This window comes from Rana temporaria, chromosome 9, assembly GCF_905171775.1.
Source record: "Rana temporaria chromosome 9, aRanTem1.1, whole genome shotgun sequence".
Taxonomy (NCBI): domain Eukaryota; kingdom Metazoa; phylum Chordata; class Amphibia; order Anura; family Ranidae; genus Rana; species Rana temporaria.
The window spans coordinates 53,314,689-53,329,113 of NC_053497.1; the positions used below are offsets into that span (position 1 = coordinate 53,314,689).

General features: G+C 44.8%; 1 protein-coding gene across 1 annotated transcript in view; it reads left to right on the plus strand.

Moving 5' to 3' along the window:
- VWA7 (von Willebrand factor A domain containing 7) overlaps window positions 1-14,425 on the plus strand; it is a 72,556-nt gene that overhangs the window by 42,569 nt on the left and 15,562 nt on the right. The window contains exons 7-9 of the mRNA XM_040323489.1: window positions 2,723-2,892; window positions 5,374-5,486; window positions 12,644-12,760. Coding sequence (XP_040179423.1) covers window positions 2,723-2,892; window positions 5,374-5,486; window positions 12,644-12,760 — 400 coding nt within the window. The remainder of the gene's footprint in view (window positions 1-2,722; window positions 2,893-5,373; window positions 5,487-12,643; window positions 12,761-14,425) is intronic.

Sequence of the window (14,425 nt, forward strand, 5' to 3'; positions counted from 1 at the left end):
CAAAATTGTGCGGGCGTAACGTATCTCATTTACGTTACGCCGCCGCAAGCTTTTCAGGCAAGTGCTTTATTCACAAAGCACTTGCCTGTAAAGTTGCGGTGGCGTACCGTAAATCACCCGGCGGAATTCAAATTCGGTGGGTAGGGAGCGTGTTTCATTTAAATGAAGCGCGTCCCCGCGCCAAACGAACTGCGCAATGCGCCTTCCCTAAAATTTTCCAGTGTGCATTGCTCCAAATGACGTCGCAAGGACGTCATTGATTTCGACGTGAACGTAAATGACGTCCAGCCCCATTCTCGGACGACTTACGCAAACGACGTAAATTTTTAAATTTTCGACGCGGGAACGACGGCCATACTTAACATTGGCTGCGCCTCATAGACCCAGGGGCAACCTTATGCCGGGAAAAGCCTAACGTAAACGTCGTAACTTTACTGCGTCGGCCACGCGTACGTTCGGGAATTCACGTATCTAGCTAATTTGCATACTCAACGGGGAAATCAATGGAAGCGCCACCTAGCGGGCAAAAAAATAATTGCAGTTACGATCCGACGGCGTAAGAGGCTTACGCCTGTCGGATCTAATGGATATCTATGCGTAACTGATTCTAAGAATCAGTCGCATAGATACGACGGGCCAGATTAGGACTTACGACGGCGTACATGGCGCTGCGCCGTTGTAAGTCCTTTGAGAATCTGGGCCATTATCTATAACATTGTGCAGACTGCCTTTACAGCTTTCTGTATAGCTTTACATCTTTATGGTCTCATAAACCCATATTTTATTAACACGCCAAGATTTCTCCAGATTCTTGGAATCATTTGATATTATGTACTGCAGATGATGATATATTTAACCACTTACTGACCGGCTGATGCCGATATACGTTGGCAGAATGGCACGGCTGCTCAAAGCAACGTACCTGTACATTGCCTTTAAATCGTTGCATGGTGGGCGCGTGCGTGAGTGTGCCCACGGGTCCCGCGTGATGTCCGCCGGATGCCCGTGATTGTGTCACGGAGCGGCAGAACAAGGAGAGACCTATGTAAACTAGGCATTTCCCTGCCTAGCAACATGACAGAGATCTACTGCTTCCTGCCATCGGGAGCAGTGATCTCTGTCATGTTCTAGTGAGACCACCCCCCCACAGTTAGAATCACTCCCTAGGACACCATTAACCCCTTGATTGCCCCCTAGTGTTTAACGCCTTCCCTGCCAGTGTCATTTACACAGTAATCAGTGCATTTCTATAGCACTGATCGCTGTATAAATGACAATGGTCCCAAAATAGTGTCAAAAGTGTCCGATGTGTCCGCCATAATGTTGCAGTCACGATAAAAATTGCAGATTGCCGCCATTACTAATAAAAAAAATGAATAATAAGAATGCCATCCTCTGTTTTGTAAACGCTATAACTTTTGCGCAAACCACTCAATATACATTTATTGCAATATTTTTTTTTCTTTTACCAAAAATATGTAGAAGAATACATATCAGGCTAAACTGAGAAAGAAATTCGTTTTTTTTATATATATTTTTGGGGATATTTATTATAGCAAAAAGTAAAAAATCTTTTTTTTTTTTTCAAAATGTACGCTTTTTGTTTTCTTTATAGCGCAAAAAATGAAAACCGCAGAGGTGATCAAATACCACCAAAAGAAAACTCTATTTGTGGGAAAAAAAGGACATTAATTTTTTTTGGGTGCAACGTTGCACGACTGTGCAATTGTCAGTTAAAATGACGCAATGCCGAATCGCAAAAAGTGCTCTGGTCAAGAAGGGGGTAAATTCTTCCAGGGCTGAAGTGGTTAAAGCCTTTGCAATTTTACATTGAGGAACATTATTCTGAAAATGTTCAACAATTTAGAGCTTTTCACAGATTGTTGAACCTCTGACCATCTTTTCTATTGAGACGCTCTGAGGTCGCGTTCACATATGTGTGAAATGGATGTGGTTTTTACCGAGTATGACCAGCTCTCAATGGTGGCGGTTCACACATGTCCAGGGCGGCCGCAGTGCAAATTCCAAAAGGGTCCTGTGTGTTTTTGGGTCTGGTTCAGGTACGAATTCAGGCAAAAATTCGGACCTGAATTGCACATGAACCGGTGAACAGGAATGCATCGGACCACAGGCTGGAAACCGCAGCCGTAAATATGTGAACCCAGCCTAACTCTCTAAGATGCCCATTTTATACACAAACTAGCGGCCCTTGCCCGAGTGAGCGCTATAACAAATACAAAAACATTTGTGAGGTTACAGCTGTTGTTATGGGTATTTCATATGTTTTTATACATTTTGAGGATTGGCCTACCCAAGTCTTAGTTAAAGATGAACTTATATGGGCTAAGATGTGTCAATTTCTTATATATTTCTTATATATCTTTAAGACTCTATTTGCAAAATCTCTCTTTCATATTTCCTTAAAACTTTTCTTGCCCACTTCAAGTTTTGGATGTTCCCATCCAGATAAGAATGTTTCCACCTCTTCTCTTGCATTCTACAAAATATAACTAAAATGAAAAAATAGGAGGGCTGGGAATCCATCACAATGGCTTTGGTAAGTGTAAAGGTCCGGGACCTAAAAGTTTGCAGATATCATCAGTAGAGTATCCAATAGAAATAAGAGGCTGTTAGCTTGTTTACCCCAGCAAAAAATCTCTGAAATGACAGCTTTGGGTGGTGGGACCCTTTAAATATAATTGAAATTATTTTGTTCCTACAGACTGCTGGGTGTTTCTGCTTTCCCTGCTCTGAGCTTTGTCCTGGACACCACTGGCAGTATGGGGGAAGAGATCACATCAGCTCGTCTACAATCCCGTCTTATCATCCAGCGACAAAGTGACACACTGCTACAACCCGACTACTACATCCTTGTACCCTTTCATGACCCAGGTACATCCATCCTTCCATCCATTCATCAATCCAATACATCCATATCATAGTCCTCTATACAGTTTTGGACAATAAAGCCCTGTACACACGATCGGTTCGTCTGATGAAAACAGACCGATGGACCGTTTTCATCAGACAAACCGATCGTGTGTGGGCCCCATCAGTTTTTTTCCCATCGGTGAAAAAAAATAGAACCTGTTTTAAAATTTTCGTATGGTTAAAAAACCGATAGAAAAAAACGATCGTCTGTGGGGAAATCCATCGGTCAAAAATCCATGCATGCTCAGAATTAAGTCGACGCATGCCCCGAAGCATTGAACTTCATGTTTCTTCATGTTTGTGTTTTACGTCACCGCGTTGGACACAATCAGATTTTTAACCGATAGTGTGTAGGCAAGACTGATGAAAGTCAGCTTCATCGGATATCTGATGAAAGAATCCATCGGTTCGTTTTCATCAGACGAACCGATCGTGTGTACAGGGCATAAGGCAGACTTTTTTACATCGATAAAAACCTTGCTTTCATCCCTGTTTAACTCCCTGTTAAAGCAGTAATTTGTTTAAAGGTTTCCAAAATGATTATTTGCTTCTGCAAATTCTTTACTGACATTCATGTGAGATTTGTCAGAGTTTGCCCTGTATTTTACAGTCACATTTATCCTATTTATAATAGGGTCAATGTGCAGCAGTTGAACAGCTATGGAATCTCAATTGCAGCAGGCTAAGTGGCACCCTTGGTGGCTAAGAGGTGGTGCCAGCAAGGGAGGGAGATTATGTACACCCTACTTGCCCCCAATTTCAACCAATACCAAATACTCAGATTAGCAAGGATTGCTTTCCACAATTTTGTGGCAATGTTGAATTGCAAGTTTGACTTGCTGCCTGTTTTCACTGGCAAGTTGTACACTTAGGGGCAGATTCTCGTAGATCGGCGTAAAAATGGGCGGGCGTAACGTATCTGATTTACGTTGCGCCGCCGCAAGTTTTTCAGGCAAGTGTTTTATTCACAAAGCAATTGCGTGTAAAGTTGCGGCGGCGTAATGTAAATCACCCGGCGGAATTCAAATTTGGCGGGTAGGGGGCGTGTATCATTTAAATGAAGCGCGTCCCCGCGCCGAACGAACTGCGCATGCGCCGTCCCTAAAAAATCCCAGCGTGCATTGCTCTAAATGACGTCGCAAAGACGTCATTGGTTTTGACGTGGATGTAAATTACGTTCAGCACCATTCACAGACGACTTACACAAACTACGTAAATTTATACATTTTCGACGCGGGAACGACGGCCAAACTTAACATTGACTGCGCCTCATAGACCCTGGGGAAACTTTACGCCGGGAAAAGCCTAACGTAAACGTCGTAACTTTACTGCGTCGGCCGCGCGTACGTTCGGGAATTCGCATATCTAGCTAATTTGCATACTCGACGGGGAAATCGAAGCGCCACCTAGCGGGCCAAAAAAAATTGCAGTTAAGATCCGACGGCGTAAGAGACTTACGCCTGTCGGATCTAATGGATATCTATGCGTAACTGATTCTAAGAATCAGTCGCATAGATACGACGGCCCAGATTAGGACTTACGACGGCGTACATGGCGCTGCGCCGTTGTAAGCCCTTTGAGAATCTGGGCCCTACAGAGCACTTGAAGCACAAGTTCTAGTTGATACTTTTCCAATTTGTAGCAAATTTGCATGGCAAGTGTCTAGCAAGAGCAAAGTTGCCGTTTTGAGTCTACAGTACAGAGCTCTGCAAGTCTATAGCATGAAAATCCAGCCACAGTGCCCCCTGTGGTGGGATGACTATTGCACAATATAACTGAACCAGAACTTGCAGCAGACTTGCAGAATGTTTGCAAAGAAAGTTGATCTGAAGTCATGCAATGCGGACTTGCTGCAATTTTGCAATAATCTTGTGAAGCTTGGCAAGTCATTTTCAAACTTGCAGCAAAATTGCTTGCTATCTGCATATGGTAGGTGATTTCACAGGTAAATCCTTCACCAAAGTTCTATGGGCATTTAAAGCTATGCTAGTGGCAGGAACTCCATCAGTGTTCAAGCAATACTGGGGCAGTGAGGAAAGGTGGACATGTACCCCTTCCTCTGAGCTCCCGCTATGGGACATCTTTGGATGCAGCTAGACCCTCGACGGTAAATATTAGTAAAAATAGATTGAATGTTTTTTTTTTTTAAACTGGTGTCAGTCTTTTTTGTTACACATGGAAAAACTAGTTAGGGGTACAGGGGGTGCCTTAAACCAGCCCACCAGGGAGGACAACCACCTACTTTCCGCCCCTTAGTGAAAAGTAGTTGGTACATAACTTCCCTACTTTCTCTTATGGCACCCTTTCCTGGGCTGGTATCAGCAAAACAGGGGGGATACATATAAAATAAGATAGTTATTAATGACATAAATAATTCCTGATCATTCAGCAACTATTCCTGAAGACTTGTTAAAAGGTAAAATCAGGCTCTCCTATGTTTAGGCTTTGGCCCAGTGTACAAGACAAGTGACCCGGATGAGTTCCTAAAAATTCTGGACAGTCTACAGGCTTTGGGAGGGGGAGATGAGCCAGAGATGTGTTTATCAGCTCTGCAGGTATGTAATTCTTCTACTTTTTAACCCATCTCCACTTTGTTCAGCTCTTGCTTCATAGCAGGGGTCATCACGGTGTAAAAGGAAACTATACTCTGCTCCATTCCCCCTACCCTCTCTCCTCTTTCTCATTGCTTTCTCTCTCTCCCTGTTCTCTGTTCTTCTTTATGATGTGTTAAATGTTTGAGTTTCTCACTGAGGCCCCTTTTTGCCAAATGATCATATCCTGACATTGTGTACCCTTATATAGGGTATATATATTCCTCTACCTCTCAGGATGTATTGGCATACTGTTGTTACCAAATACTTACTTATTTGCAGGGCTTTTTTAGACCCCATGGTGCCTGCTTACCACAATCACTTGTAAACACAGAAGTCTGGTTTCTGTGTTTACAAGTGACAGCTCTGCTGTAACCACCTGAACTCTGTACTCTGTATGTAATGCAATCCTGGTATTTAATGCCCCTTTAAGACCCTTCTACTGTTTGTGAAATCTGAACGGGGTCGTGGTTGAGTTCCTGCACCTATTTTCTGAGAAAAAAAAGCTCTGCTTATTTGTGTTCACATACCTACACATTCCTGTGTTGTAGATCCAATTGTTTTATTGTCTTTGTGAAAACAATAATTCAAATATATTCAGCCTAAAATTAAACTATAATGGTTGACTGTAATTTTTTTATACTTATACTTTTGAAAAGATTTTTTTTTTTTTTAACAATAGATTTTTATTCAAAGTATTTACTTAACAGTACAGATTGAAATTGTCACATTAATCCTTAGTAACCAACCAAGTTACCTTGATTCATAAGATTGTTCTAATAACAGTACAGTACTTGGTAGCCTGTACCAGCCTATTGGGTTCAATCTGTAGGCATGGCTAGGCCCCCAATTGAGTTAACTATTTGTATATAGAAAATCATAAAGAAACAGAAAATTTATATACATATATATATATATATATATATATATATATATATATATATTTATATATATATATATATATATATATATATATATATATATACACATATACATACAGAAATTAAATAAACATAACAAAACTTGCTACACAGAACAATAAAGTAGGTCCAGGATAATACACTACATCTGGGATAAGCATATATATGACTTTGACGTATTTCAAACTTGACAATAGATTAACATCCAAATACTTAAAAGAGTGTAATATTTAATATTTTGAAAAGCATTTTATTCACGACAAATGATGACCTGCGTACTATGGGCATAGAGAAAGCAGCAAAAGTTGCCTTTTTTCAGGCATGGAAACAGAGGAGAAGATGTCACAGCCTTGACTTGGTTACTTGTACATTTCAGCTTGAGCTAAAGAGCTCTGTACACACCAATGGCCCTTCAATCATGTCAATATCCTACGGGGTAAAATGACCGCACCAGCCAAGTAGACCCTGGCTGGAAAAAGCGCCCAGAGGCGATTCATGTGTAGCGCTATACAAGTCACTCATTCATTCATTCTACCACAAAGGAGTCACAAAGAAGACTAAAGCTTTACCTGTTTCCTGCATATAAAAATTCACAATGTTAACAGTACATTATATAGTATTCAGGACTTCCAACTTTTTTTAGAAGAAAAGTTTTTATTTTATTGAACAAAACAGGATAACAAAACACATGCCAACAGACCTGAAACATTGCATGACAAATGATCAACAATGAAATTATTTACATATCTCCAGGTTAAACCCAGAGATCCCTGTGCAAGGTATGTGAAGAGTTACGGTGCCCAGCAGGAGAACTGTAAGCATGAAATAAGGGTCCCAAGGGCATCGGCATCCAGCATTTCACCCTTCTTGACTAACTTTCCTAGCAAGCATTTCATTAAAAATTAATAAGGCATGATGGGGTGGGGGGGAACAGAGGGCAGATGCAACAGGAGGGGAAGGAAGCAGATGTATCAAGGAAGGGAGGGGGAAGCAGCCGCCCAGATCCATCTCCAAGCTCAGTGAATTAAGGAGAGGGGGGGGGGGGGGACACACTGATATGCCCCCCCACCCCACCTACCGACCGTCCGCGTCTATCCAACCGGACCATACGCTATCAAACTTGTGTGGGCATCGTCTACTCATATGTAATCTTGTACAGGGGCAGGATTGAGTCTACTGTTTGAATCCAGGAGGAGTGAGCGGGTGGCTTCAACTTACCTGCTTTATTTTTAAAAAAAATGTTTTTTAGTCTTGATGTAATAAAACACTATGGCCCAGATTCAGGTAGATTTGCCCATTACTTACACCTGAGCCGCTCAGCTGAATTTCTCTGCGCTGGAGCAATTTTGCCAAATTGCCACCTGATTCAGGAATCGTTTGTTCAGTTAATTCGCTCCTGTTTAAGGCAAAGCTGAGGGCGCAAGGCCGTGCAAGTCAAAGTGGGTGTGCCCCTATGTAAATGAGGAATTTTCGGCTCAGCAGAGGTTTTGCGCCGGGTGCGCGCATGCGCAGTTAGAGCGCTGCCGTCTGCGCATGCGTCAAACTGCGCCTAGCATAATTTCAGGGCAAATCCTGCTCAGCTGCTTGCACTGAGCAAATAAATAGGAGCAGACTTGCGCAGGTTCTTTGCTGAATTTCATCCTGCTTTTTCCTACCCCCCCTGAGCAAGGAAATTCAGCCCATTTGCAAGACATGGCACCTCCCAAAGGGACCAAAAAAAGGAAGGCCAACTTTGTGGCTGCGGAGATGGACATCCTGATTGCTGCACTCCAGCAGCATAAGGAAGTCCTATATGGTGCCCAGCGGGCAAACACCACCATTGCCCAAAGGAGGGCTATATATGAAGCCATTGCCCTGGACATCAATGCCCTGGGTAATGAAGTGCGTACCTGGGATGACATCCAGAAGAAATTAAATGATATGAGGCGCAGGGTCCGGGATAAACTGGCCCTTATCAGGAAACATACTGGTGGCACGGGAGGTGGGCCGCGATGTATGATCCGGCTCAATCAGGAGGAGCAGCTTATTGCACAAACGTTCGTGCAGGAGCAGGTGGAGGGACTTGAAGGGTACGACTCCACTGTTGGGAACTTGGGGACTGGTAAGTTATTTTTCTTTCATATCTGCTGTGCATCATGGGAGGGGGTACAAGTGAACATATTTGTGGGTAGAAGTGAAGATGTAAGTATTATTTTTCTTTCATATCTGCTGTGCATCATGGGAGGGGGTACAAGTGAACATATTTGTGGGTAGAAGTGAAGATGTAAGTATTATTTTTCTTTCATATCTGCTGTGCATCATGGGAGGGGGTACAAGTGAACATGTGAGAAGTGTGTTGCACCAGCAAAATATTTCGTTTTGGTGTCATCCACAGGTGGTGATGAGGAAGAAGAAGCTGGGCCGTCTTCGGCTGCGGCTCGACCCAGCCCATCCAGACCAGAGCCAGGGGTCCAGTCAGGCCCCATGGACATTCTGGCTATGCTGGTCCAGGAGGAGATCATACCGGGGACAAGTATGGAGGAGGAAGTGGTATTGGAGGAGGATTCCTTTTTCCTCATCCAGGAGGACTCTGGCTCCCTCCAGGAGGAGACCACCATCCCTGACCAACCCACCACCCCCCCGCCCAGCACGTCATCCCCCTCCAGGGCAAGCCCCTCCAGGGCAAGCCCCTCCCTTGTGGACCCCTCCCCTTCTCCCTCTGTCCGTGGCTGAGCCTCTCCTCCCAGGAAGGCTCTGTCCAAAACGAGGCATATACCCTCCACCCTCCGTGACGGTCTGCTGGAGGAGCAGGCCCTACAGACCCGCCATATAGGGGCCATGGTGGGAGAGGTGCGTCATCTGGCGGACAGCATGGCATCCACCTCCACCTCTATGCAGCATGCCCTCACCCTGCATGCGGACCGGGACAAACATGTCGCACAGAGCCTGGGGGAAATTAGTGGCAACTCTAAGACCATAGTCACCTGCTTGGTGGCTCAGGAGACCACACCAGCTTTGTTAAGCAGGATGACAGCTGCGGTGGAGGCCAATACCGCTGCTGTGCAGGCCAACACCGCTGCAGTGCAGGAGGAGGCGAGAGTTACCCGCCGGCATCAGCGGGATACCACCACCCGCCAAATGCGGATGTTGGCCCAGACCAACACCATCCTTGCCCGCCTGGCCAACGCCATGGAGGGCATGCAGCCACCACCTGCAAGGAGTGTGGAAGTAGGGGTTGATGCTCCTCCCCCCCCTCCTCCCCCCCCTCCATCCCCACCCCATGCCTCCTCTGCACCACGGAGATTGAGGAGCCGGAGCCTAGGCACCCTTGGCCCAAAGAAAAAAACAAAAATATAATTTAATGTCTACATTTTTTTTCCACACAGAATATGATGTTTTTATTATTTTTATATATGCTCAGGATATGAGTTTCTATTTTTTTTATATGCTCAGGATATGAATTTTTATATTTATTTGTAGTCCCTACACACGGTGAGGAGTGTATACTACAGTGTGACTGGTGTGTGAATGGGGGGGGGGGTGGCACTCCTGCTGGAAAAGGGGTGTCACCCTCTGACATGTGAAAGGTGTATGAATGGACAGCAACATAATTGGAGCCTTGACGCGGCGTTGCTGCTCCCTAATACCATGGGGTATTGTTGGGTCTAATCCAATTTGGGGTGCATGTGTGACAAGATCAGGGTGTGTTTAATGTGCAAAGAGACGTTCCACAAGACCATTCCGGATTGCTCTTCCCTCAGAAGATCCGGTAGTGTTTCTTGGGGGGGGGGGTTGCGTGGTTCGGGGGTAAGGTCAGTGCGTAGCTCAATGTGCATGCCCCTTCTTAGAGCTAAATTGTGGAGAATACTACATGCCCCTACGATTTGGCATACAAAGTTGGGTGAATACAATAGGGTCCCCCCTGATTTATCCAGACATCTGAATCGAGATTTAGGAATGCCAAATGTGCGCTCCACCACCGCACGGGTACGTGCATGGGCTTCGTTATATCTTTCCTCTCCTGGTGTTTGAGGGTTACGAAATGGGGTCATCATGTGAGGTCCCAGGGCATATGCAGAGTCACCTGGAAGGGAAAAGACAGGAGAATGTTAGTCGTGCATGTGCCCCTTGTGATGTGTGCATCATGGGGGGAGGGGCAGTCATACCTGACACCCATGTCACTCACCAATCAGCCAGCTGTCTCCATACATGTTCTGGTCAAACTCGGTTGGGATGGGGCTGTGTCGGTAAATAAAACTGTCATGGCTTGACCCTGGGTGTTTGGCACGGACATGCCATATGAGGCCATGTGCATCCACAATCATCTGCACATTTATCGAATGCCAATGTTTCCTGTTGCAGTAGATATGCTCGAGGAGCCGGGGGGGGGGCGTAGTGCCACATGGGTACAATCTATTGCACCCACAGTGCGTGGAAATCTGGCTAATGCATAAAAATCACTGATTGCCTTCTGCCGCAGGTCAGCCGTGGTTGGTTTGATAAATTGTGTGCCCATTCGTCTGAGTATTGCAGGGATCACTTGGTGCACACACCTGCTCATGCTGGATTGGGACATCCCCGCCACCACTCCACCTGTGCGCTGAAATGAGCCACTTGCCAAAAAATGAAGGGTTGCCACTACCTTCACCAGTGGCTGCACTGCCTGTCCCCGATGGGTCGGGCTGCTGATGTCATCCTGCAGGATTGTTACCAACTCAAGGATGACTTCAGGGCTGAAGCGAAACATGCGATACACCTCAGTATCAGTCATCTGAAAAAGGTTGTAGCGCCCTCTGTAAATCCTCTCCCGTGCCCTCCTACGAGTCGGCTCAGTCAATATAATATCAAGAACCATAGCTGCCCCTGGCATGTTGGTGCACAGATGTGAGGTCCCGAAAATGTGGGTGCTCTGCTTGTTCAGCTCGTCTGTCTAGGTGCTGCTGAAGTTGCGCGCTCCTTCAGATGACATTTGGCCATCTTTTGCTAACTTGCCCCTGCTTTTAACAGGAGCAAGTTTGCCCAGGGAAAAAAGCTTGCGCGCTTCCAGCGCAAGATGCGCATCACACGCGCATGTTTCTGAATCATCGGCAGTACCTAATTTGCATATTCGCTGAGGGAATTCCATGAAGGCGCAACTTACACCCCGCGCAAAATTGCGCGAAAATTGCGCAGGAGCAGCTAGGCTGCGTGCGCGGGAAAATGGCCGCATTTCAGGCTTAACTGGTTTACAGAATCAGCAGCAAATTTGCATGGGAGCAAATCAGTACTTGTGCGGCGCAAATCACACTTGCTCCCGCGCAAGTGCTTCTTGAATCTGGGCCTATATAAACATATATATATATATATATATATATATATATATATACTGTATACACAGTATATGTCACAGACGAGGTCCCAAGGCCCTCTGAGAAATTGACCAGCATAGTGGCTAATTATCACAAGAACCCCACAGTTCCCCAATCAGTACACAGGTAGCGACCTTTCCCTCTGGCCACTCACACCAGACAGATGATCCCTGTCTGGTAAGGAGATCTGTCCCTGCCTAAAGGCCTGTACACACGATCGGATATTCTGACAACAATTGTAAGATGGACGTGTTTTGTCAGATAATCCGACCGTCTGCATGCTCCATCGGAAAATTGTTGTCGAAATTTCCGACAGCAAATGTTGGCTGGTCATGCTCTCAAATTCTCCGACAACAAATGTGCTCCGTTGGATCATCCGATTGTGTGTACGCAAGTCCGTCGGACTAAAATCCAAAGTACAAACACGCATGTTTTGAACCAATGCCAGCCATAAGACAACATTAGCAGAAGTTGCCCAAAGGGTGGCGCTAAAGAGCAGAAAAACCACGTAGTTTTGTGAATGTTGGCTGAAAAAGTTCTGCCGTCTGTATGCAGAACAAGTTCACGGCCAACTTCCTTCGGACAAAAATCCACGGATTTATCTGATGGAAGTCCGATCGTGTGTATGAGGCTTTATCCAGATACAAACACATGATCCATACACTGGCAAACGACTCCCTACTGTACAGGCACACAGATCAAACATTTGGCCTTTCCTCAACATTTGTATTGTTTAAATGTTTTGTATATTCTGGATTGAATCTTACTTATTTGGACACTAGGAGATATGTACTGTGACGTTAAAAATGGTTTTGAAAGAAAGTGAAAAATATATACCTGCTTATATATACTATATTTCCTTTATTCTCTTCAGCTAGCCCTTATCAACACTCCTCCCCACTCTGAGATCTTTGTCTTCACGGACGCTTCCTCTAAGGACCCTCATCTCAGAAGCTCAGTGGAGGCTTTGATACAAGAAAAGAAGATCAAGGTGAGTTGAAGGGGATATAGGGCCAGATTCTTGTAGAACGGCGTATCCTTGCGGCGGCATAACGTATCCGATTTACGTTACGCCTCCGCAACTTAGACGGGCAAGTGCTGTATTCTCAAAGCACTTGCTCCGTAAGTTGCGGCGGCGTAGCGTAATTCGGCCGGCATAAGCCTGCCTAATTCAAATTTGGATCAGGGGGGCGTGTTTTATGCTAAACTACTGTGACATAACGTGATTGACGTTTTTTTTCGGAACGGCTCATTCGCCGTACGTGGAATTTCCCAGTGTGCATTGCTCCAAAGTACGCCGCAAGGACGTCATTGGTTTCGAAGTGAACGTAAATGACGTCCAGCCCCATTAACGGACGACTTGCGCAAACAACGTAACTTTTTCAAAATTTGATGCGGGAACGACGGCCATACTTAACATTGTTGGGCCGCACTTATGCCACCATATAGCAGGGGCAACATTACGCCGGGAAAAGCCTAACTAAAATGTCGTAACTTTACTGCGTCGTCTGCGCGTATGTTCGGGATTTCGCGTATCTAGCTAATTTGCATACTCAACGTGGATTTCGACGGAAGCGCCACCTAGCGGTAAAAAAAAAATGAAGTTTAGATCCGACGGCGTAAGAGACTTACGCCTGTCGGATCTAATGGATATCTATGCGTAACTGATTCTAAGAATCAGTTGCATAGATACGACGGGTCAGATTAGGACTTACGACGGCGTACATGGCACTGCGCCGTCGCAAGTCCTTTGAGAATCTGGGCCTAAGTGTTTTAAACATGAATCCAATGTGGTAAATTGCTTTTAGTTACTTATGCCGCGTACACACGATCGTAAATTCTGACAACAAATGTTCGATGTGAGCTTTTTGCCGAAAATTTCGACTGTGTGTAGGCTCCATCGGACAGTTTTTGTTGGAAATTCCGATCGTCTGTATGCAGTTCCGATGCACAAAAATCTTACGCATGCTCGGAATCAATTTGACGCATGCTCAGAATCATTGAACTTAATTTTTCTCGGCTCGTCGTAGTGTTGTACGTGACCGCGTTCTTGACATTCAGAACTTCGGACAACATTTGTGTGACCGTGTGTATGCAACGCAAGTTTGAGCCTCCTTATTGGCACATTGTTTGAGGCCATCCATCACTGTGATTGTCCTGGGCTGCAGATACACCTTATGGATTAACATCATTATACGCTGTATATGATCTCCTGTAATTAAGAGATCATAGAATTCCGGTAAGAGGCAGTGTGTGATCTTGGTGGAGGTGCCTCTATCATCACTCTTTCTTGGGACGTTTTGGTGATCATTTACACCTGGGAGAATATTGATTGAGAACAATTTCCTTCAGTTTTGGACTCTTTGTGGATTATGGTTTATGCATAATTGTGCACCAAACCTCCTACTTTTTTTTTGTTGTTGTCCACAGTGTTTTTTCATTATTTGTCACTTAACATTTTTTGCACGCCTCGGCGTAGGTTTCAGTGTATTATACTAAATGACACATTTAGCGCGACTTTTTTCCCTTTATATTCTATTTGAGTTTGAGCCAACCTTCTGTCTGAAAAAAAAAAACACTGTTTTGCTGTCGGAATTTCCGATCGTGTGTACGCGGCATTAGAAAAAAAAAAAATTGCGTCTGAAAATTATGAATT